At 46.4% G+C, this 26,118-nt stretch overlaps 1 protein-coding gene across 1 annotated transcript; it reads left to right on the plus strand.

Annotated features, from left to right (window-relative positions):
- Positions 1–1,648: 1,648 nt before the first annotated feature.
- LOC123077716 (atherin-like) lies at positions 1,649–25,893 on the plus strand. The gene is made up of 4 exons (XM_044500022.1): positions 1,649–1,799; positions 23,118–23,584; positions 23,692–23,758; positions 25,554–25,893. The coding sequence occupies exons 1-4, from the start codon at positions 1,649–1,651 to the stop codon at positions 25,739–25,741; spliced, it is 873 nt and encodes a 290-aa protein (XP_044355957.1). The 3' UTR covers positions 25,742–25,893.
- Positions 25,894–26,118: the final 225 nt, after the last annotated feature.

Here is a 26,118-nt window from a genome sequence, read left to right on the forward strand (position 1 = left end):
CCAGATTTCTTGCCGGATCCCTCGGCACCATCTGGGCCTTTCTTCTTGTCCCGCCGCTCATACTCGGCTTTCTGCTTCTCGGCGAGCAGTTCTACCGCTGGCTGTTTTGGAGATCATGGCCCTTGGTGCGGTGGATCTTGCAATACTGCTTGTCGGAGCCTCCTGGCTTATCGGCGGCCGCCAAGGCCCGGCAAGCGTCACACCCGGCAACCTCCTTGCCGGGGTCACTCGCCTTGGTCTTCTTTGTGGCGCCTGTGTCGTCGGATCCCTCGACGGCAAGCATGGCCTTGCCCTTGCGCTTCCTGTTGCGGTGTCGGCCCTTCTTCGCTGGGGTGACGGTGTCATCCGTGGAGTTGGTTTCCGCACCGGCATCCTCGTCGGGGTACTTCCTTCCCTCTTCGGCGCGAGCGCACCGATCGGCCAGAACATAGAGCTCGGCCACATCCTTAACCTTGTTCATCACCAGTTCTTCATGCATCTTGCGATTGCGCGCGTTCTGATGGAACGCACTGATCACGGTGGCGGGATGAACATCCTGGATGTTGTACTACACCCGGCTGAATCTTTGGATGTACCTGCGCAGGTTTTCTCCTTCCTTCTGGGGATGATATGCAAATCACTCGCCTGGCCATGAGCTTGGTGACCTCTGGTAAAGGCGCCAACAAACTCATGGCACAGATTCGCCCAAGAAGAGATGGAATCCACCGGCAAGTGCATTAACCAAGACATAACATTAGGCATAGTGCCAACGGGAAGTAGTTGGCAAGCACCTTATCGTCGCGGGCCCCATCAGCTTGCATCGCGATGGTGTAGATGCTGAGGAACTCTGACGGGTGAGTCTTGCCGTTGTACTTCTCGCCAACTTCGGGCTTGAACGTACGGTGGGAGGGCCACTGGAACTGCCGCAGCTCACGGGTGAAAGCCGGACAACCCACCTCGTAAGGTAGGCCATTGTAGCCTCCCGGTGCTGGGTGGTCCGTAGTGGGCCCTGCCCGCCTGTCCGACTGGTGGCGCGCGTCACGTCGGCGCTCGATCGTAGTTCGAGCGTCCACATGAGCCCGCTCCCGAAGGACTTGGCGCTGATCACGGTTGGTTCGCGGGTCGGGTGACGCGATGGAGACATCATCACGAGTGTCGCCGCGACGGGCCGATGCCCGAGGTGGTCAGGATGGAGGTGGGGAGTACACCGTGGCCGCGTCGCCTCCGGCATGGCCTCCGCTGGCACGTGGCAGCCCAGCGCAGCGATAGTCTACGGGTCCCATCGGCCGCACCCCATTGTTGTTGGCGATGCCGACGAGGCTCCGGACGGTGGCCCTCCATTCATCTAAATTCTCTGCAGCGGGAGGAAAATTGAGGAGCAGCTGCGCGTGCTAGGGCTTCCGCTAGCGTGGGTGGCGGCGAAAGCTAGGTGGACCGTGATGCGCCTCGACTCCTAACCACGTTAGAAGGAGCTGTGTCGCGGCTTCGCAGCCGTTCGCCACCTCCATCCGCACCTCGGCGCGCATGCTGGCCCTCTTCTTCATGTGATGGGCGCACGGGGCTCTTCCTAGTGCGACACGCAGGGTCACCGGCAGGGTGACGCTGCTCATCACGCACAACCTGAGAGGAGCGTGCCATGGGCGCCGGTGTTGGCGTCTTGGAGGTCGCCATGCCGCCGCCTGGCGAGACGGCGGCGCCCTTGAAGGGCCCTGCGCCTCCTGCAGGGGGCCCGACTCCGTCTCTGGAGCCCGCAGTTGGTGGCTCGTCTCCTGGCGCGCGGACGGCGCCACTCGCCAGGCCTGAACCGCTAGGGCGAGGATGTTCGTGGGCCGCGCCATGGGTTCTCTCCGTGACTGGCCCGCTACTGGTCCGCACCGGTGCTGGCAACTTGGTCCCGGACGAACCGATCGCCGTGGTTGCCTTCTTCTTAGGAGCCATGGCGATGAAGAACAGCTAGGCCAACTACTAGACCGGATTCTCACAACAGCGCTTCCCTACCTGGCGCGCCAAAGATGTCGGTGGAAAACGACACCTATGGGATCACTGGAATCCCTTCTACGGTTGCGGGGCGTGGAGATCGTGAGAAGAGCGGGACTAGTAGACGACACAAAAGGGATTTACCCAGGTTCGGGACGCAAAGATGCGTAAAACCCTACGATCCTGCTTTGGTGGATGTATTTAGTGTTCTTGAGCTCTTGAACTAGCTCTGGGTGCCGTGGGGTTTGAAAGAGCCGAATCCTTTCTCTGTGTGCCATGGGCCTCCTTTTATAGGCGAAAGGGGCTACCGCAGTGGCACACAGGAGGTGGAAAGTGCTATAGCATTGCGAGTTTATCGCTAGCATTACAGGACAAGACGCATTTAATGCGAGGCTTAGGTGTCCCTTCGCTTTATTGGGGACGGGGGCGAGGCCCGTCCCGTCCGTCGCTGCTCCTCCTCGCTTCGACACGCGCCCTGGCCAGCGATGCATGCGGTGCCATGTAGGCAGGCAGGCAGCTAAGGTGGCACGGTGGTGGAGCCTCCAAGTAGGATTGCATGTTGCCACGTAGGTGCCTGCCCAGTTGGTTGGGTCGGCAGCTACATGCGAAAACGCGGTGAGGACTTGGCTGGTGCGGGCCTGGCAGTGGCCTTGCCGGTGCACTTGGCGAGGGCCTTGTCGGGTGGCCCGACAGGGGTCTTGCCGTGGCGCGCTGGCCTCCCCGGCAAGGATCTTGCCGGGGGTCTTGTGGGTTTCTTCGGTGAGGATGGTTGCCTTCCTATCCTCATTTGATCTTGAGCATTCTGTGTCTTCACAAAGATCTGCATGCCACCACGGAGGTGCCTCCCGAGCCTTGTCCCAATGCATCTATTTAGCGTTGGTGGGCTCAAGGGTGGCTTGCTCGGTTGGCGTGGGCGAGCTGCCCCGGCAAGGGCCTTGCCGGGGTTGCTGAGGCTGCTCTGGCAAGGGTCCTTGCCGGGGGAACCCGCTACGCCTACCTGATCTTTGTGGCCTTGGTCCTTGTTGTTGCTTCATTTGTCCTTGTGGCTTCAGCCTCTCCCCGGCTTCCCCTTCCTGCCGTGTCTGTGCGTGGCCGTGGCGCGAGGCTCTGACTGCCCATGCACAAGTAAAGGGGTCAAAAGCAGAGCCCCTACTTTTGTACACTGACAAACTGTTAATGATCTTAAGGTTATTAGTAAGCATGCTTCCATGGTAAAAACTCAAGTAGAACAAGTTCTCAAAGCTCGGAATGGATTATTGAGTGAGTTGAATAGTAATAACAATGATAATGTTGTTAGGGTTATGACTAGAGGAGGTAAAATGACCCAAGAACCTTTGTATCCTGAGGGCCATCATAAGAGGATTGAGCAAGATTCTTAGAGAATTAATACTGATGCACCCGGTCCTTCTAAAAGGATAAAAGAAAGGTGATAAGACTGTGTATGCTTCTAGTGAACATGTTATAGATACACCTGAGAATCCAAATGATATTTCTATTTCTGATGCTAAGACACAACCTGGTGATGAACATGAACCTAGTGCTAATGTTAATGATGATGTTCATGTTGATGCTCAACCTAGTAATGATAATGATGTTGAGGTAGAACCTGCTGTTGATCTTGACAACCCACAATCTAAGAATCAACATTATGATAAGAGAGACTTCATTTCTAGGAAACATGGTAAAGAAAGAGAACCATGGGTTCAGAAACCCATGCCCTTTCCTCCTAAACCATCCAAGAAAAAGGATGATGAGGATTTTGAGCGCTTTGTTGAAATGCTTAGACCTATGTTTTTGCGTATGCATTTGACTGATATTCTGAAAATGTATTCCTATGCTAAGTATATGAAGGAGATTGTTACAAATAAAAGAAAGATATCGGAAGCTGAAATTTCCACCATGCTTGCTAATTACACTTTTAAGGGTGGAATACCAAAGAAACTAGGAGATCCAGGAATACCAACTATACCATGCTCCATTAAAATAAAGGGTTTCTACATCTGTGCCCTTGGATCCTTAGTTGTACTCATTCATCCCCATGCTCTCAAATTTTGCTCACTTTCCCCACTCACTTGCCCGAAACCCTCACAAATGGGCAAACTGGACATTGCCGTCGGGTCAATGGTTTGACCGTTAACTCTGACGAGTGGGGCTGTGCTGGACTATGTCGCCCATTGGACGTGACAAGTGGGGCGTTCATGGACAGTGGCGCCGTTGGACTGTTGGGCCGTGGTTTCGTTGGACTATTGGGCCGTTGCATGAAACGCCTGCGCGCGCCGCCATGACAAAAGCCTTCAATGCATGCACGGCATATCCAGCTATCCTGATATGCATGCATGCAGCTAGCCTGCCTGCATGCACCGATGCATGCTGACCGGGCGGATTTCCTGCATGCCAGCCACCACGGACACAGTGATGGTCGCTGTCGCTGGTTCGCACCCAGCTAGCTGATAACCCACAAGTATAGGGGATTGCAACAATTTTTGAGGGTAGAGTATTCAACCCAAATTTATTGGTTTGACACAAGGGGAGCCAAAGAATATTCTCAAGTATTAGCAACTGAGTTGTCAATTCAACCACACCTAAAAAACTTAATATCTACAACAAAGTATTTAGTAGCAAAGTAGTATGGAAGTAACGGTAACGGTGGAAAAAGTAATAGTAGCAGTTTAGTAGCAATCATAACAGTGGCAACGGAGAAGTAATTAAGCAAAGATCAATATATGAAAAGCTCGTAGGCAATGGATCAATGATGGATAATTATGTCAGATGCAATTCATCATGCAGCAGTTATAACATAGGGTGACACAGAACTAGCTCCAGTTCATCAATGTAATGTAGGCATGTATTCTAAATATAGTCATACGTGCTTATGGAAAAGAACTTGCATGACATCTTTTGTCCTACCCTCCCGTGGCAGCGGGGTCCTATTGGAAACTAAGGGACATTAAGGCCTCCTTTTAATAGAGTACCAGACCAAAGCATTAGCACTTAGTGAATACATGAACTCCTCAAACTACGGTCATCACCGGGAATTGTCCCGAATATTGTCACTCCGGGGTTTGCCGGATCATAACACGTAGTAGGTGACTATTGACTTGCAAGATAGGATCAAGAACTCACATATATTCATGAAATCATAATAGGTTCAGATCTAAAATCATGGTACTCGGGCCCTAGTGACAAGCATTAAGCATGGCAAAGTCATAACAACATCAACTTAGAACATAATGGATACTAGGGATCAAACCCTAACAAAACTAACTCGATTATATGGTAAATCTTATCCAACCCATCACCGTCCAGCAAGCCAACGATGGGATTACTCACGCACGACGGTTAGCATCATGAAATTGGTGATGGAGGATGGTTGATGATGACGATGGCGATGGATTCCCCTCTCCGGAGCCCCTAACGGACTCCAGATCAGCCCTCCAGAGGAAGATTAGGGCTTGGGGGCGGCTCCGTATCATTAAACACAATGAATCCTTCTCTCTGATTTTTTTCTCCCCATACGTGAATATATGGAGTTGGAGTTGAGGTCGGTGGAGGTCCATGGGGCCCAAGAGGCAGGGGCGCGCCCTGCACCCTCGTGGACAGGGTGTGGGTCCCCTTACATTGATTCTTTCACCAATATTTTCTATTAATTCCAAAACGTGACTCCATGGAGTTTCAGGTCATTCTGACAACTTTTATTTCTGCACAAAAATAACACCATGGCAATTCTGCTGAAAATAGCGTCAGTCCGGGTTAGTACCATTCAAATCATGCAAGTTAGAGTCCAAAACAAGGGCAAATGTGTTTGGAAAAGTAGATACTTTGGAGACGTATCACTAGCCGGCCTACATGCGCCGATGCGTGCTGCCACGATGCGCTGACTGAGCCGCTTGCGTGCACGCCAGCCACCACGGACGCAACGACGGTCGCTTCCTGCATGCGTGATGCGTGTCTCCTCGATTTAGAACATCGTTTGATCCTTTTCAATCCACTCACATCTGCACCCATTTTGCTACGACAAATAAATTGAACAATATTTTTTTATTATTTTTGGCTGCATGCACTAGGTGGCTACATATCTTATTTTTTTGTGGCTTCCTCGATGTGGTGGTGGCTTGTGTAGCTATGCATGCACTAGGTGCTTACGAACAAAGCGAGCTCTCTAAAAAAATCAATAATTAAAAAAAGTACAAACTATCAAGAACTTAATAATAGGATAGATAGAAAACTTAATAATAGAACTTAATATCATAACATAGATAGGGCCAACAAGCCTAGAGCACAATCATATAGTTCAATTACAACTTAATAACATAACATAGATTAAAAAATAAAAAAGATAGAGCGTTCTAAACCCTAGCTATTGCCTTCTCCACCTTGCTCCTCCTCCACCTCGCGCCTCCGGGCGCCCTTCACCGCTCCTCTGGGGTGTTGTCGATGGGGTACGGCAGAGTGTGCATGCGCGAAGCGGTGGGGAAGATGTTGCTATACTCCGTGAAGATGTTGTGCATGGTGAAAGTGATGAACTCACAGCCACACCAAAACACGCGGTTGATGAGGTAGAAGGCGTCGAAGGGGTTGGTGAAGTGGGCAAGGATAGCAACCATCACCCCGTTTTGGATGACCTCCTCAATGCGGAATATCGTTGGAGATCCCCGTGGGAGGTGGCGGTAGCCGGCCACAAGGAAGAACTCGGTGAAGCCCCTTGCGGTCCTCCACCTTGATATCGCCCACACACGTAGTGTATGATCAACGTACACGCCGGCAGGGGAGAGCCTCTCCAGCATGGTGGGTGGGAAGCGGTAGGTTGGTCCGGTGTACTGCATGGCTGAGGGATGTGAAGAAGAAGGAGAAGGGGTCAAAGAAGATGGGGTCGGAGAACAAGAAGGGCAGATGGCAGAGGATGGGAGATAGATGAGGGATGTGAGAGGAAGAAGAAGATGATGGGTGGCTTAAATAGCCGTAGTGCAATGTGTTATTTCGCCGTGGTAGTAATGGGGTCAAATGTGAACTAGCTCGTTTTCACACCCACCGCAACATCGGGAACTCAATCTTTGTAGGTGCAATCAAAACAATCAAGCAACAAAAAAACAGAGACAATGTGACAGCCCAATCAGAGCTTGGTTCCATTTTGGGCCCAATAACTATGTTTTTTTCGTGGAGTCAATGGTGGGCGAGCACAACCAACGGGAGAATATCTCGCGGATCACCCCACGATCAAACAATGCGGAGCCGTCCATCTGATCCAACGGCGCGGAGCCTGCACACAGCCTTCCCTTCTAGAAGACAACATCCGAGGGTTGTCGCCTGTCGCTAGTGTATGATTGGACGGATGATGTTCGGAGAAAGGGTTAGGTGAAACCCCGCGCGGGGTTTATAGGGGTTTTGAGCTGATCAACAGGGTTATCTAGGCTTTGACTGAGCATAACTAATTTAAAAAAATCTAAAAAATATGAAACATTCACCGTTCGTCGTTTTATAAGACACACTAATGAGGAAAAATACTAAACTTGGTATACGGATTTATTTTAAAAAACTAGGTGGCACGATCAAGGTCAAATGAGCACCATTAATTAAAAAAACAAAAAATATAAAACCTGCACAGAATGTTGTCTTATGTGACATGTTACCAACCGAAAATCATAAACTCGGTCTATGGACATTTTCATGAAAAAACCTTCACACATATGAGCTATCATGTACAACGTTGCAGAGAGTTCAAGGGGAGGAGGTAGGGTTCCCTTAGGTTTTTGAAAAATTAAAAAAAACAAAAAAATCACCAAAGCTTGATTTCAAAGTGAATAAGAAGGATATGAACTTAGTTTTCCATTTTCATATTTTAAACATGTTTTTAATGGTTTTCTATTAAAGCATAATTTTTTCAATTTTTTTATGAAAAATATGAAGATTAATTCAATAAATAGTGAGACTTCAAATCTACACTATATAGATTGAGTATGTGTTAATAAAAAATATTTGGCTCTTTTGGAGTAGGTCAAAAAAAACTTGATTACAAATGGAGCTCATTTGGAGCACATTTCTCATGATTATAAGTTTTACCACACAAAAGAGATCGGATTGATCACCTAACATTTATAATAGTTGAGCAAACTTTGCAAAATCACATCAAAGGGCAACAGACTTCAAGTGTTGATTCAAACACAAATTTGGCCTCAAATTCAGATTGGAATATTTGATTTGTTATTGGAATATTTGATCTCTTATTGGATACTTGATCAAATGATGGACTATCTTCATTCAATTGTTTTTTTTGCTCTGTTCTTGGAATATTTGATCAAATGATGGACTAGTTGCTCTTTTTGCTTATTCTTTGCAGCATGTCTGATAAGTGAAGCAACATTGAAGTAGCATGCACTGGTACAACGAGGTGATATACACATGATTTTTAACCCCTTTCCGCGACGGCATTTGGAACCGTCGCCAAGTGAGTGTGGGCGATAGGGGGTCCTTCCCACATGACCCAGAAACCGTCAGGAATAGGCCCTCCTGGCACATAGGCTGGGGCAAAATGAGCTCATGTGCGATTAGGCGAGGCATCGAAACTCAATCGTTTCTGTTCATATGTACATCCCACACGGTGAATCCCAGAAAAACATTTCCGTTCGTATGTATATCACACGCAGTTAATCCAAGGAATACGTTTCCGCTCTTATGTACATCCCACACAGTCAATCCAGGGAAAACGTTTCCGTTCGTATGTACATCACACACAGTCAATTCAGGGAAAACATTTCCATTCGTATGTACATCCCACACAGGTTTATGTATAGGCTCATGTGTGATAGGTGTAACTATCACACATGCTCTATCGTGGTTAACCATTTGCTTTTATAAACTACATCACACACGATTTGATGAAGAACACTGTGTGGCATTGGGCCATCCATCAGAAGCGCTTTTACTGCTAGAACCATTTGCAAAGTTTCGTGACCCCTTTAGCAGGTTTATTAGTTTACAGTTAATAATTACAATATTACACAAATTCACATTTCATATCAAACAACTGTTTGCCAATTTCATATCAGGCACATAAATATATTTTAACATCATAGTAGGATAGCTACCTGAAAAAACAACATAGTACAACATATAGCTAGTTCAACTTCATAAGAACAATATTAGAACAATATATTCATTTCCCCAATCGAGATCATCCAGGCTTGTCTTATCCACCTCTGCTTTCAGTTCAGTAAGAACCTGTTTTGCACTGGCCAACTGGAAAGTTCCTCCTCCTTCGCCAACACCATCTTAGCAAAGTCCGATTAAAAAAATCTGAGCTCATTCTCCACCTCCTCTTTTTATCGCGCATCTTCAAATATTCTTCAGCATTGAGAACACTTTCTCTAAGCCTACCTCTGTTCTCTTCCTCATACATGCTCCAGAGCTTTGCTAGGCACATCTTCAAAGGCTGTGGCAACTCTTGATCAACCCACTCTATGTAAGAACACTTCCGTTCATCCTATAATATTTAAAACTAGATCAATAAAAATTGTAGGGGAAATGGGTTTATAGAAACATAGAAAATCACCAATACTTAATTTGAAAAACTGAAGAAACAGGTTAATTATGAAATATCTTCTCAAAAAGATCAATGTGCAAATGAATTAATTGCTACTGAGAAAACAACTAAATTCTGAAACATGAGAAGCTATAATTAACTACAACAACGCTACAAGTTCTTACTCATGTACTATAAATAACAAATTGAACATTTTACGAGGAAGGTAAATATAACTGCAACAGCATAGCGACAATGTTTGGATGATAGCAAATTGATGCTAACAGGTGTGTACATGCACAAATTTAGTAACATAGAACTAATAGCACTAAGGCCGTCCACTATGTATGCCAAAACCAGTGTAAAGACAATTGTTGCTACATCTCGCACCGGTGCCCTGCACTGGCGAGCCGATGCAACGGAAAAAAAATCAGGGACCCGGACTCCGGAGCACCTAGTTGCTCCGATGCCCAGTTCCTTCATGCCATAAAGATTTAGTATTTTACTGCTTGGCTGCTCAGATGTGTGGACCAAATTTGGCTGCACAAACTGCTGAAATGGTGCCAAATAATTTTCTAATGGCACCGCTGATGAGATGGCAACATTTTTAGATACTAGGTACAAACTGTAACACTGTCTTAGGATGCATTTGGTTGAAGGTGTGGTATGAATGAGTTGGGACCATGACAGTGTCTGAATCACATACAACAAACGATTTGTAACAACGAAAGAGGGTCTAACCTTCTCTGCACATGACAGAAACTTCCTCCATCTATCGACAGATTCAAACACAACTAGCTTCACGCATGGAGATTGATGGTGACAACGAGCAGACAAATCTTTAGCCACCCCGCTCCATTCGTTGCAACTGATGGTCCCAGGGAGCTACAAGAGGAAGAAATGACTCAAATCGACCGCCGGGTTAAAATCCTTCATTCCAAGTCATAGCCCGAGAGAGAGAAGAGAGGCATACCCGGGTGGTGAAGGAGTCATCGTCGTTGGAGGAGGAACTGCTGGAGAGGTCTGATACGTCTCCGTCGTATCTACTTTTCCAAACACTTTTGCCCTTGTTTTGCACATTAACTTGCATGATTTGAATGGAACTAACCCGGACTGACGCTGTTTTCAGCAAAACTGCCATGGTGTTATTTTTGTGCAAAAATAAAAGTTCTCGGAATGACCTGAAAATCCACGGAGCAACTTTTTGGAATTAATAAATAATATAGGCGAAAGAATCAACGTCAGCAGGCCCACACCATGTCTAGGAGGTTGGGGGTGCGCCCCCCTAGGGCGCGCCCCCTGCCTCGTGGGCCCCCTGAAGCTCCACCGACCTCAACTTCAACTCCATATATTCACGTTTGTGGAGAAAAAGAATCAAATAGAAAGATTCATCACGTTTTACGATACAGAGCCGCCGCCAAGCCCTAATCTCTCTTGGGAGGGCTGATCTGGAGTCCGTTCGGGGCTCCAGGGAGGGGGATCCAACACCGTCGTCATCATCAACCATCCTCCATCACCAATTTCATGATGCTCACCGTCGTGCGTGAGTAATTCCATCGTAGGCTTGCTGGACGGTGATGGGTTGGATGATATTTACCATGTAATCAAGTTAGTTTTGTTAGGGTTTGATCCCTAGTATCCACTATGTTCTGAGATTGATGCTGCTATGACTTTGCTATGCTTAATGCTTGTCACTAGGGCCCGAGTGCCATGATTTCAGATCTGAACCTATTATGTTTTCATGAATATTGTGAGTTCTTGATCCTATCTTGCAAGTATGTAGTCACCTATTATGTGTTATGATCTGTTAACCCCGAAGTGACAATAATCGGGATACTTACCGGTGATGACCGTAGTTTGAGGAGTTCATATATTCACTATGTGTTAATGCTTTGGTTCAGTACTCTATTAAAAGGAGGCCTTAATATCCCTTAGTTTCCATTTTGACTCTGCTGCCACGGGAGGGCAGGACAAAAGATGTCATGCAAGTTCTTTTCCATAAGCACGTATGCCTATATTTGGAATACATGCCTACATTACATTGATGAACTGGAGCTAGTTCTGTGTCACCCTATGTTATAACTATTACATGAGGAATCGCATCCGACATAATTATCCGTCACTTATCCAATGCCTACGAGCTTTTCACATATTGCTCTTTGCTTAGTTAATTTACCGCTGTTGCTGTTACAATTACTACAAAACTGCTACTGTTACTTTTGCTACTGTTACCGTTACTTCCATACTACTTTGCTACTAAACACTTTGCTGCAGATACTAAGTTATCCAGGTGTGGTTGAATTGACAACTCAACTGCTAATACTTGAGAATATTCTTTGGCTCCCCTTGTGTCGAATCAATAAATTTGGGTTGAATACTCTACCCTCGAAAACTGTTGCGATCCCCTATACTTGTGGGTTATCAAGACTATTTTCTGGCACCGTTGCCGGGGAGCATAGCTCTGTTCTTTGAGTCACTTGGGATTTATATCTGCTGATCGCTATGAGGAACTTGAAAGACGAAAGTACTAATATTTATCCCTCAACTACGAGGGGAGGTAAGGAAGTGCAATCTAGAAGATATTCTCCTTCTATTATGAGTAAGTTTGCGACACCTAAACCTGCTTCTGCTATTAATTCTGATATGTCACATGTTATTGATGATGCCACTTCTACTATGCATGATACTTATGATGAAACTACTTCTATGCTTGATACTACATTGCCATTAGGTGAATATCTTGATGAACAACTTGCTAAGGCTAGAGAGAATGAAATTCTTGAAACTGATATTATTGATGATAGTGATGATGAAGGTTCTCCCCCTAAATATGAATTGCCTGTTGTTCCTGAGGGTTATGTTATGGATGAAGAAACTGCTAGAGATTTTCTTGCTTGCAATGATAGATCTGATCTTAAGAAGTTATTATCTAAAATGAAACAAAAATCTCTGAATGCTAGAATGAAATATGACCCTGCTTTTGCTACTTCACCTATCTTTGTTACTGATAAGGATTATGATTTCTCTGTTGATCCTGAGATAATTACTTTGGTTGAATCTGATCCTTTTTATGGCAATGAATCTGAAACTGTTGTGGCACATCTTACTAAGTTAAATGATATAGCCACCCTGTTCACTAATGATGAGAAATCTCGCTACTACTATATCCTTAAGATATTTCCATTCTCATTAAAGGGTGATTCTAAAACTTGGTTTAATTCTCTTAATCCTAGTTGTGTGCGTAGTCCCTAGGATATGATTTATTACTTCTCTGCTAAATATTTCCTTGCTCATAAGAAACAAGATGCCTTGAGGGAAATATATAATTTTGTGCAAATTGAAGAAGAGAGTCTCCCACAAGCTTGGGGGAGGCTTCTCCGATTACTTAATGCTTTGCCTGATCATCCTCTTAAGAAAAATGAAATACTTGATATCTTTTATAATGGACTAACTGATGCTTCCAAGGACCACTTGGATAGTTGTGCTAGTTGTGTTTTCAGGGAAAGAACAGTCGATCAAGTTGAATTGCTATTGAATAATATGTTGTCTAATGAAAAGAATTGGACACTTCCTAAGCCAACCCCTGACCAATTCCTGAGCCAACTCCTGAGCCGATTCCTAAACCAACTCCGAAGAAAAGGGGTGTTCTATTTCTCAGTCCTGAAGATATGCAAGAGGCAAAGAAATCTATGAAAGAGAAAGGTATTAAAGCTGAAGATGTTAAGAATTTACCTCCCGTTGAAGAAATACATGGCCTTAATATACCACTTGTCGAAGAAACACATGGTCTTGATAACCCGACATAGGTAGTAAAGGTAAATTCTCTCTATAGATATGATAAAATTGAAATCGCGTCTACTAACACTACTAGGGAAAACCTTATACACAGAATCTTAGCAGTAGCGCGGCTCAAAAAGAAGTGCTACTGCTAATTAGCAGTAGCGCGTGCATGCAAAACTCGCTACTGACACGGCATTAGCAGTAGCACTCTTGGAACAACCCGCGCTGCTACAAATATCGACCGACAGTGTTGTCACGACACGCGCTACTGCTAAAGTTGTAGTAGTAGTGCGCTTTTTCTGAGGTCGCTACTACTAATTTTCAAATTGGGCACACTATTGGTCCTGATTAGCAGTAGCGCGTGTGTGGAAAGCGCGCTGCTGCTACTTTCTTATCAGCAGCGCATTTTGTGTCCCGCGCTACTGCTAAGCCGCACCAACCCATCACCTTTCCCCACCCGTCCTCCCCTCCCCCATCCCCTCTCTTCCCTTTCCCCTACCTCCCACATCCTCCCTCTCTCACTCTTCTTCTTCCTCAATACTTCTCCCCCATTACTCTCCCTCTTCTACCTACCTTTCTCTCTCTTCATTACTCCTAGCTAACTACACAACCTCCATTAATGCATCTCCTTTCTCTTTTTTCCTTCCCCCTCCACTAGTTGAACTTGTCTCCTCCCAAATTAGCTAGCTAGGTAGATGTAGCATTTAGTTAAGTGACCTATTTACCCCCTAACTAGATCTATCTTTGTCAAGAAGAGTTGTGTGCACTTTTGATCTCCGTACATCATCATCTCCACCGTGTGCTCGATCTCGAGATAGAGGTGATTAAAATTTCATGCTTTTGCAAAATGGAAATATGTTTATGTGTATGTGATATGATAATTGGGAGATATGATGTAATTTGTGTGTGTGGCATGAGTTGACACCAAATTGTGCTTTTGAGTTGCCTATGTTTTGCCGAAATGTCGATTTATTTCCGTTTTGGCAAATTCCGGGCAAACTCTAGATCTATATATGTCCTATTTTTAGGGAAGGTCATGCCGAATTTTTGTATGACTTTGATGCATGCACGCATTTTTATAATCAAGTTGTTTATTATTACCGTGCAGACGTTCATGATGGTTAGTGGAACGATGGTGGATAGGTGGTTGCGGTCGGCGGTGCAGGACATGAAAGAAAATAACCGAATAGAGGTTTTATGTCCGTGTCGAAAATGCAAAGGAATAGTTTGGCTCGATCCCCATGACGACGGTCGTGTCGAAGCGCACCTGCTCATGACTAGTTTCATGGATGGCTATACTCGGTGGATAATTGAAGATGAGGATGACGATGTTGAGGATGCCAAGGGGGCAGTCAATGATGACACGGGGCAAGACGAAGAGATTACCGATAATGGCGGCGGAGAAGGGGCCGGACATGGAGGAGGAGAAGGGGCCGGACATGGCGGTAGAGAGAATGACGTGGACTCCACGCAGCAGAGTTCATTGGTACTAAGTTCAATTGTGCGGGACCCTCATGTTCAAGCATTGCTTCGCAAGGAGACGAGTACTGAGAGAGCTACTTCTAGAGAGGAGGCTAAGCTGGAGCAACTGGTGGTAGACTTGAACACTCCATTGTATGATGGTTGCAATCCTGAGGTAACCCGCTTGAGTTTTACGCTCCAACTCCTGAAGACGAAGGCTAAAAACAAATGGACCGACACTATCCTTGATGAGCATCTCAAGTACCTAAAGGATGTTCTTCCTGCGGGAGTCTATGTCCTACTAGTGTTGATGGGGCCAAGAAGATCGTGTGCCCTCTTGATCTACCACACGTTAGATGCATGCATCAACAATTGCATAATTTATCGGAAGGAGCACGTGGAAAAAACAAGCTGTCCGGTGTGCAATGCTTCTCGATACAAGAAGGCCGGGATGAAATGTCCCCAGAAAGTTGTATGGTATTTACTGGTCACTCCCCGTCTCCAGCGGTATTTTTTATATCCCAAGGAAGCAAAGCTAATGCGCTGTCACGTGGAGAGGAAGAAGCCCGACGATGGAGATGATCCGAAGCTGAGACACGTCAAGGATGGAAGCCTGTGGAGAGTGTTGAACAACTTCTATCGGTATTTCGAATGTGATGCAAGGAACATAATGCTCGGCGCGTGTACTGATGGCATGAATCCGTTTGGCAACCAGAACACCAACCATAGCACATGGCCCGTGTTTGTATGGATGTACAACCTCCCCCCTGGTTGTGCTTGAGGTCGAAGTACATTCACATGAGCATGCTTATTCAAGGGCCGAAACAACCAGGAAATAATATTAATTTGTATCTGGGGCTACTTCAAGAGGAGTTAGACACATTACGGAAAACACCGGCCAAGACATGGGACACCAGCAAAGGCGAGTATTTCTACATGAGAGCCACGCTAATCATGAGGTGCACGACTATCTTGGTTACAGATATGTCGCAGGCCAGGTGTGCCATGGATATTGCGGATGCACATGGTGCATTGATGATACAATGTCTCAGCAGCTAACATGGAGGAAAGATGGCAGGTCTGGGAAAATCATGTACAAGATGGCTCGAACAGGACGATCCATGGAGAAACCATGGAGATCTATTCAATGGTCACGCTGAGCATCGAGGATCTCCACGTAAGCAGAGCGGTGCCGAAATCGATGAGCTGTAAACTGGAAGGAGTGCCCCACGCCGGGAAAGACGATAAGAAAGGTGCCGGAGCCGCTGCTGAAGGTATGGAAGACGAGGTCTGTGTTCTGGGACTAGGAGTACTGGTACAAACTCGATACACCTCATTGCCTTGATCAAATGCATATCTGTAAGAATGTTCTTGAGAGCTTGCTAGCAACACTGATGAACATGCCGGATAAGACCAAGGATGGGCCGAAGGCAAGAAAAGACTTGCAAGATTTGAAAATCAGGGAAGATCTGCACATGCCACCCCGTAAAATGTCAGACGGGACAGAGATGGAGACAGAGGCACGGGAGAAGAAGGGCAAGAAAATAAAGAAAGAGGATTATTGCCCCCTTCTTGCTTCACCTTAAGTCAGGCCGAGATCGATCAATTCTTTAAGTGCCTTACCGGAGTCAAAGTTAGTTCCGGTTACTGTGGCAAGATAAGCAGATATCTAGACACGGACAAGAAAAGGTTCAGCGGGAGGAAGTCCCATGACTGTCATGTGATGATGACGCAGATGCTACCTGTTGCCCTTAGAGGGATAATGGACAAGCACGTCCGTGACACGCTTATTGGTCTCTGCAACTTTTTCGATGTCATCTCTCAAAAGTCGATCAGTGTGAAGCAGCTCTGAAGGCTACAGGAAGAGATCGTTGTGATACTGAATGAGCTTGAGATGTACTTCCCGCCCGTGTTCTTTGACGTGCATCTGTGTGTCCATATTGTGGATGACATAATAGACCTAGGGCCGTCATTCCTGCACAACATGATGCCGTTTGAGAGGATAAATGGGATCATCAAAGGATTCGTTCGTAACATGTCCCGTCCGGATGGAAGCATCGTCCAGGGCTATGTGACACAAGAGTGCATCTCTTTCTGCAAGAATTTTCTATATGGCGCAAAGCAGCCGCCTGGTGTTAGTGTTGGTTTGCCCGTTAACAAGCACGATGGGAGGCTCGAAGGAGAAGGTCACTGCAACGGTCGCAGGGAACTGCATGTGGCATACTCAGATCGATGCAGCAACTTTGACAGAGCAAACTTGGTAGTGCTACAACACCTAGACGAGGTAGATCCTTTCGTGGCACTGCACAAAGAAATTATCGCAAAGAAGTATCGTGACCGGGGGGTATGCAGGACGGACGCTGAAGTTACTAGAGAGCACAACTCCACTTTCCTGCATTGGTTCAAAGACCATATTATTGCTAATCCCCCGGAGGAGGGCTCTAAGGACGGATTGCTCATATACGCATGGCCCCTCGCCCAACTTCGTAACCTATTAGGCATATGATATCAACGGATACACGTTCTACATGGAGGCCAAAGATATGGACAGTGATGATCAGGACTCAGGGGTGACGATGGAATGCATGACCGGCAGCGACAACGACGCAACTGAATGATTTTATGGAAGGGCCAGGAGATCTGGGAGCTTGACTACTCTGGACTGCACAACACGACGATGTTCCATGTCAGATGGGCTAAGAATGTCGAAAGAGAAAACCGGATTTTCACTACCATGACTATACCCGATGCCAAGAGCGCTACCGTGAACGCTATCGCAAAAAAGGAGACATGGGTACACGCTAAGCACGTGACACAATGCTTCTTCATAACCGACCCGCGCAATCCCAGCCGTGTTGTCGTGAGGAGAGGCAAAAGGAACATCATTGGAATGGATGGAGTCGCCAACGAGGAAGACTACGATCAGTACGGCAACCCAATGAGGGAAGATGACGATGATGATGAAGTATACATCAAAAGAAGAATCAATACTACATTACCTAAGAAAAATCGTACTCCATGGAAAAGGCAAAGTCACAATGAGGGGCTCAATTATTCTTCAGCGAACAAGAAGGGAAAGAAGCTGACTCAAAAACGAAAACATCAATGCTGAGGAACCATATGTTATCGGTCAAATGATGTAATGTATACACACACACACACACACACATACATATATGTTCCTATTTTGTATACACACTTAGCCATTATTATGCATGGGTCCAATGATGTAATATATATGTTCCTATTTTGCATACATATTTAACCGTCAAATGATGCAATATATATCGCCTTCCCTTCGTTCACTGCTCTCAGAAAAAAAGGAAAAGTGAGAGAAAATAAAGGAAAATAAAAAGGAAAAGTGGTTATAGTAGTAGCGGTTTACTGAAAAAGAGCTACAACTAGTCAAGGTAGCAGTAGCGGTTTCCGTATAAAACCGCTATAGCTGCCTGTAATAGTAGTAGCGCATTTGGTCTAAACGCGCTACTGGTATGTCCACTTAACCCAAAATCCTCACTCTCTCTGCTTCATCCTGCCTCTTTTCCCCCCAAATCCCCACTCTCTCTTCCCCCGTCGCACCGCCGCGCCCCGACGCTCGCCCCCGACCCCGACGCTCGCCCCCGACCCCGGCGCTCGCACCTGACCCCGGCGCGCCATGCCTCCCTCCTCTGCTTCCTCCCCTGCCAACCTCGTCCGTTGCCGGGCCTGCGTCCTCGCCCCTGCACCCTCTGTAAACCCCCCTCTCTCTCTGCTAGCCAGGGTTCTTCGGTTAATTTACTTAGGTTTTAGTTAGGGTAGTAGGTTAATTAGGTTATCTATTTAGTTAAGAATTTAGCTAGGTTTTAAAATAGGACAAAATTTAGGGTTAAGCAATTGTAGTTAAATAAAAGGCAACATTTAAGCAATTGTCCAAATCAACATCCCTTGTTAAAGCAAATTTAGGTAGGCTAAATTTAGGTAGGTTGAATTTATATGCAAATTTGAACTGGACATGTGATATGTGGACATGTCATGTTTGGAATTTGGACATGTCATTTGGACATGTGATGTTTTGGTTCAATTTTGGTGAATGATCCGAGTGGCCTATGTTACGCTGGAATGTTGATTCATTTCCATTCCGGCGAATTTCAGGCGCTCGATATGTCCATTTTTTAGCAAAGGTCATGCCAAAATTTTACGTGAATTTTGGCATGATTTGTGCTACATAGTAGGCATATCGAGTGCTGGCACATAGATTTCTTTTTTATGTCATTTCTCATTTTTTCATACTTTTAGAAATAAACAAGGAGACTTAATCATAGGAAACATGTCGAACAACAAAGAAACTAGGCCTTCTGACCAAGACGCAGACGAGATGGATTATGAGGGTGAACAAGAGTACCTCGACTATTTGACTGCTAAGAAAGGTTTGCAGGTCGGCCTCGATGATGCTACTGACGCCGACATCGACATCGACGGCGCCGGCACCGATGGCAGCGCCGAGACCGGCAGGGAAGATACCACCGGGAAAGGTACCGGCGCCAATGCCGCTACCGAAAAGAAGAAGCATAAGAAGCAGAGGATAGGAAAACCTAACAAACTAGGGATTGGACGACTAGTGATCACAAATATGGCACCTGGCAACTTTGAGCCATTAGAGCCGGAAGAACCTCGCAAGTGCTATGTGAACCAAGTAGGATGCATCCTACGGGAATGCACGAGCATCAACGGCGATGACTTAAGGAGTAAAGCACATTTGACAGAGTTGCTCCTAACAAAGTTGCACAAGAGATTCAAGTTCCCCGACCGGGATGATAAATTGAACAACCGTGGGATGATCCGAAGATGAAAAAGATTAACAATCACGCCATGGGCATGTTCAGCAATGATTTGGCCTCCTAGAAAGCGAGGGTGAAACGAGCTATTGAGGCTGAGGAACCCCTGTCCAAGATTCTGGAGGAAAATCCGACACTTACGGAAGAGGAGTTCGAAAAGTTTAAGGACACTTGCGCTACCGAGGCTGCCAAGGCTAAGGATGCGAAATTCAAGAGCCCTCAGCAAAGGAACACGGGGAAGCATCACCTCGGAAGCCGTGGCTACCTCGGTAAAAGGCCCATATGGTATAAGGAGGACGCGGAACGTGAAGCCGCGGGTATCCCACCCCTTCACGAAGTTCACCAACCCCTTGGAGCGTGACTTCATCAGGGCCCGCTACAAGTGGGACAAGGAAAAAAAGTTTTTTTACATAGACCAGATCATGAGGAAATTGATTAGACTACTGGTAATTATTCTTTTACCACCTTACATTTAGCTCCATATCTAGTCGACTGCACATTCCTAAACGGTTCACACACCTTCTGCAGGAGAAGTAGCACCAGGTTGCAGCCGAAAGCCCTACTTCTCTGATGAGGCCCAAGTGGGACACTCCTCTCAACCGGGACTTGAACGAACTTAAGGGACTCCCTTTGGGCCAGCAGCCGCAATATGGTCGTGTGCACGACGCTCGAGATGGCGCCACATGGAAGGTGTTTTACAACGAGGGCCCGGAGGCCAAGAAGCAGAAAAAGAAGTTTAGTCAGGCAGACATTGACACGAAGGTGAAGCTTGCGGTCGAGAAAAAAGTAGCTAAGGACGCGAAAAAACAGCCAAGGAGAAAAATGAGTTGCTAGAGCAGGCAGTCAATGCAGCTGTAACTGCCTGCAGAAATGATTTTGCTACTAACTTGGTTCCAGCTATCATCAATTGGACGAAGGAAAATCCAGACAAGACGGTACATGATTTCCCGATGCCCAGTTTTGTCGGGAGCATCTCCATGAACAACAACAACACTGCACCATCACTTGCTCACGCAACCGGGCCTCCTCTCGTAGTCGCTCCTGCTCATAGCAGCCCGTCCTCAGTCTCTGGCGTGCTAGGTGGGCCTTCGTCTTTGGCTGAGCTCGACGCCGTCACGGTAATTACATGTCGCACCAACATATATATATATATATATATAGAATATTCCATTTTTGTTGCCTTTTGGATGTTTTACCCCACAAACATATGTGTTTGCAGGGCGAAGAAACCCCGTGCACCATACTCTACTTGATCAAAGGCCAAAAGGTGGACGTGAGAAAGGGGATGATAATGAACCCCTTGTGTCATGGAATTGTCACGTCAGATGTCCTTAGTGTCAGGACTTAGTCGCGAGGCCAACGCACCCATGTTCCACAACTAGCCGATCCCCGCTGGGCACTTCAGGGTTAGCTTGTCTAGTGTGAAATCAGGGCATGAGGCTTTGCCTCCTCCAGTACAACATGTGGGAGAGGACGACGAGACCCCGCCGCGGATTGGAAGTTGCAAGGGTTGGGTGCTGCTATGGCCGAAGAATCTTATTCGTCTGGATCCGGCCGAGAGCACACCAATGACCACACATCAACAAGCATGTGTGGAGACCACCACCCCACCTACGCAATTACCATCTCCTGTAGTGCCGGGTGAGAACGGCGGACGACGTGATGAAGGGGGTGCAATAGTATTGGCTGATGTAATTGGTCCTGTAGAACAGAGAATGGATGACGAGACAGAGGTCGACCCTATGGGTTTCCTCAATACAAACGCGTATGACTGTGACATAGATATGATGAGTCAACCATATGACGAATAAGGCTATCAGCATGCTAATGAGGACATGGATGATATGCCCGGGCAGGAAGGTCGTTGGAAGGATTGCAAAAAGTCTCTCTTCATGAATTCCTCATAGGACACGCCTGAAGATGCCACCTCAAGACATGCTCAACTAGCCAGGGGTCGTACAGTGCTTAGCCCGGGAACCCTGGGCAGGCGTTAAGGAAGGGTCTGGAAGGTGTGCCCAAGAAAAAGGAGAGGAAGAGATCGCAGAAGATAACTGCCTCCAAACAAGCCAGCGCACATAGCAGCCAGACGATGGATTCTGAAGAGCGTGTACCCGTGAAAGGTGCGGCCATGTTCCATCTCACTGGCGAGCCGATACTACCGCCGAAACCGCTGGAGGCGCTATCAGGGGATCTCAGGAGACTGGACGACCATGTGCTGTCCACTGAGAAAAGCCTACTAGCCTCAAAGGATCCAGGATATCCGACATACGCGGCTCGTGTGCCTGAGGGGAAGTGCTACGTCGACACATGGCCCACGGAGGTGTTCTTCCTGCGGTTTGACCATATCTTTGAGATGTTTCTGACAAGGCGGCTCGATTTTACAATCGTCCGCCTTTTTGCGCTACATATGAGCTCCGTCATGAAGAGTGAAGAAGTCTCGAAAATCTGTGTGGCGGATCCGTACTACATGCACGAGTCTTTCTTGAGTCTCAGCAACTTTGAGCCTGAAACTGCTAGGGACTACCTCCAAAACTTCATGATACAGAATAAGGACCAGGAAATTGTCCTCGTTCCTTATCATCCAAAGTAAGTTAGTTCCAGAAAACCCTTTCGTACATTTCAATCATTCCTTCTTGCTCATATGGAGAATAATTTGAGGTGGCTTTTCGCGCAGCAACGGGTGCGCCGTCCTTATCGTTCTTTACCCGCGAGTCTCCCATGCCGTGTATTTTGACCCTTCTAGAGACTACGAGAAAAAGGACTACACCCACATAATAAATATTCTAGATGATGCTCTCTAAGGCTTCAACATTAGAGGTGGCCACATGCAGATCAGGAAACAAAGGAACAAGAAGATGGGTTTCGTGCATAAAATTAACTTCTCCTGCATCCATGTCCCTGAACCAAGCAAAAAGGATGGATTCTACATCGTCCATCTCATGATTGAGTTCAGCAAGGATCACCAAAAGCTTCACATGACAAGCAAAAATGATGATCATATCCACAAGTGGCTAGAATCTCATGGAGAAACGGATTACAAACTTAGAGATGACTTCTTTCGCATCCAAAGGGACATTGCAACGATCATCATAAAAGAAGTCGTCAATGAGAAGGGGATGTTCCACCACGGCCCTATATCGCGAGCTGACGTCCGAACTCGCATAGGCATGCAACGTCTAGACCTCACGCCAATCAAGAAGCTAGGGACCATCCTTGATGATATGGAAGGATGGAACTTCTAGTGATTTACAATGCCGATGATGATGATATGTGTCGGTTGAACTTGTATACTTTCTGTAGCGATGAAACTTTGTGATGTCCATGCACTACTAGGGAAAACCTTATACACAAAATCTTAGCAGCAGCGCGGTACAAAAAGAGGCGCTACTGTTAATTATCAGCAGCACGGGAACAAAACAAGCGCTACTACTACACAGTTAGCAGTAGCGCAGCCCAGTGGAACCACGCTGCCACTAAAATCGACAGATAGTACCCGCCACCCTAGATTTAGCAGCAGCGCGCTCCTGCTACCCGCGCTACTGCTAAGTGAATAGCTATAGCGAGGTGAGATACCCCACTCTACTACTGAGCGTGTCCTCCCCACACCACGACCCCGATCGACCCTCACCCCACCAAACTCTCTCTATCTCTCCTCTCATCCACAACCGCCGCCGCACTCATCCGCCCGGTGATCCCACCAGCCGGCGCCCTCTGCCCTCATCCCCTCCACCTTCCCCCACCTTCTATCCATCTATATGCCCCTAGACTAGATCGAGCAGGCGGGCGCTGTCAGATCGGGATCGGTCATGCCCACGGCGGGGCATCTGGATCCACGAAGGGGAGTGGAGGACGACAGCGGCGGCGACGGAGGGCACGGCAGCGCCGGTGGCGGCGGCGATGCAGGCGGTGCTGGCGCGGGCGGGGCGCGCGGCGGAGCAGTCCGGGCGGGCGGCAGAGGAAGACCAAGCCGGTGTCCCTGCTGTGGCAGCTCTACGACGCCGGCCACCGCTGCTTCAGCGAGAACTACATCCAGGAGTTCGTCACCAAGGCGCCGCATGTGAGGCCACCTCCCCTGGATTGGATTGGACTGGATTGGGTTGGGTGGCTGGATCCCCATCTATTTGCTGGCTGATTGATTCTACTCTGTTCTCCTGTCTTCTGCAGCTTCCAGAAGATATCCGGTGGCATTTTGTCGGGCACTTGCAGAGCAACAAGGTGAAATCGCTTGTAGGTATGGTTAAGCTTTGCCTTCTTCAGCTAGCCACCGGCGACCGTCCTGGAGCGTTTGTTTGCATTGAATATTTGTCAAATGGTTGTGGAAGGATTGTTGTTCTTTGCCATAACACCACATCTCACTCCGCGCATCATCTCTGGACACCGCTCTTCTGCTGCTGCAACCCCAGCTAGCACCGATGACGCCATGCATGGAGCAAGTCAAGGTCCATCTTGTCTCTCCTTGTCTTGGTATTGGAAAAATCAATCTGTATGTGCACGTGGCAAAAATCAATCTAACCTGATTCAGCCTTCGATTCCGAGCTAGTTTGATCTGACTGTTCCTGCTCACTCATCTACAGGCCAATCCGTACATATTTTCACTCCGCGCATCATCTAGCTGGCTGATTTATTATAACACATTTATATAAGATTTTCTTGCCACTGTAAGTAGGAAGTTAATTTTTTATATGTGCTAGTGGACAAGTGAGGAGTTCTGTAATCCACTGCATCATTTTGTCATACAAATTTGTTTGTTCTTATATGTGCCTTCGGACTAGCCATTATGGAGGGAGGGGAAGGCAGGCCTGGGATGTTTGTGCGTGCATTTAACACATCTTACATCAAATATACCATTAGGGAAAACAGTGGAGGGAGTTCTGGCCAGTGGCAGAGAGAGAAGAGAATTTTACTGGACTATCAATACTTCTTCATTGGTTCAACAAGGAGGTACTTGCTCCTATATAAGTATGGAGGCTGTCATGATGCAGGCTATTTCACCCTGGACCTCCAGAGATTCCAGTTTGAGGGAGTAAACATTTCAACATGGTGTCGATTGTACTCACGCATATAGCAACTTCCCACCATCTTTGTTATCTACGCTGACGGTATCAAGTGGCAAACTTTCTGTTGCGTCCTAGTTATCTCCCAGCTTTCATAATTATCACACTGCTTGTCTCATGCTAGATAGTTCATTATTTTGATTGGTAGTTGTTGTTACACTATTTTGTAGTTGCTACTTTCTATGTGCTCGTGGCGAAGCTAACCAAGCTCAAGAACATAACAATGATTCATTTGTTTGTCTGTTTTCGTTGCCATTTTGAAGTGGTAATCAGAAAAGCAAAATTGAGTGATGATCTTGATTAATTTCTCAAGGGAGTATTCACCAAAAAAATCCTTAATGGAGTTGCCATATACTCCCTCAGTGTTTATATTGCAAAACGATCCTATATTATTAGACGGAGGACTTAAGTAGCAAGAATAGTTTGTGCTCATAAACTCTTTGATTTTCTTCTGAAGATAAATTAGAGGCAGAACAACCATGCTTTTAGACATTTTGAACTTCTTATCCACCTCTATCTCACTCTGCATGCCAAATGCAAAGCAATCGGTTTGTTGAACGCTGCTACTGAGACCCCTGTGTTTCTTAAGTTAGAAATCTGTTAAACTAGCTAGGTAAACTTGTAGGCTAAGTAAACCTGTAGACCCCTGTGGTTCTTAAATTCTTTTAAGATCAATTTCTGATGTGTACCAATCTTTTTCTGGCTATGTATTCCAGGTTTCCAACTTGTATCGCAAAGTACACTGTAAACACATAAAACTGAGTCTGAGTTGTTACATGTCTCAAATTTTATTGAGATCAAAATTATACGAATGTGAATATTGGCCATTCTGCTTCTTCCTGTCCATTTCTTGTATAAGCAGTTCACCAAGTCTTCTCCAATAGTAATGCGTATGTCATGTATGTTCCTATTTGCTCCCAATTTCCTGAATATCTATGATCTGAATATGCATAATTTTGATAAATTTGGCAGGCACTCAGGAAGGTGCCAAGGAGATGCTGGACCAAGGCGTGGAGGCACTGCGAGCTGAAGAGCACATAGCTGCAGATGCTGGAGGCCGGGCCGGTGAGCCGAGGATTGGAGGTAGCGCTGATTGGTGTTTTTATGAAGAGATAGGATGCCACTGTTTGGTGTTTTTATGCATTTTGGTTTGCTTGTAACTGTGTTTGCACTAGCTGGGAGTAAGTGACTTGGCAAGAAGTGTAGGTGTTTTAATTGAAGGCATGAAAAGCCATGCCAATATGTATGCTCTTACAGGATGTGCTCTAATGCCGCTGGTTTATTATAAATCTTGGATTAGTAATGATGTGTAATGCTGCTGGTTTATTGCAAATATGTGTTTGTTTTAGTTGGAATAGTATGTATAGAATGGAATTGGTGGATTTTATTTTTTAATTCCTAATTAGTTAGTAGTAGCGTGGGAAAACACCAAACGCCTTACTACTACTTCGTTAGTAGTAGCGTGGGTTTGCATCCACGCTACTACTAACTTTTTAGTAGTAGCGTGGGAAAAAACCTAAGGCGCTACTACTAAAAT

This window comes from Triticum aestivum, chromosome 1B (genome assembly GCF_018294505.1).
Source record: "Triticum aestivum cultivar Chinese Spring chromosome 1B, IWGSC CS RefSeq v2.1, whole genome shotgun sequence".
NCBI lineage: Eukaryota > Viridiplantae > Streptophyta > Magnoliopsida > Poales > Poaceae > Triticum > Triticum aestivum.

Coding starts and splice junctions, on each gene's coding strand:
- LOC123077716 (XM_044500022.1), top strand. CDS start 1,649: ATGCCGCCGCCTGGCGAGACGGCGGCGCCCTTGAAGGGCCCTGCGCCT. Junction 1,800..23,117: donor TGAACCGCTAGGGCGAGGAT/GTTCGTGGGCCG, acceptor TCTACTACTGAG/CGTGTCCTCCCCACACCACG. Junction 23,585..23,691: donor TCGTCACCAAGGCGCCGCAT/GTGAGGCCACCT, acceptor TGTCTTCTGCAG/CTTCCAGAAGATATCCGGTG.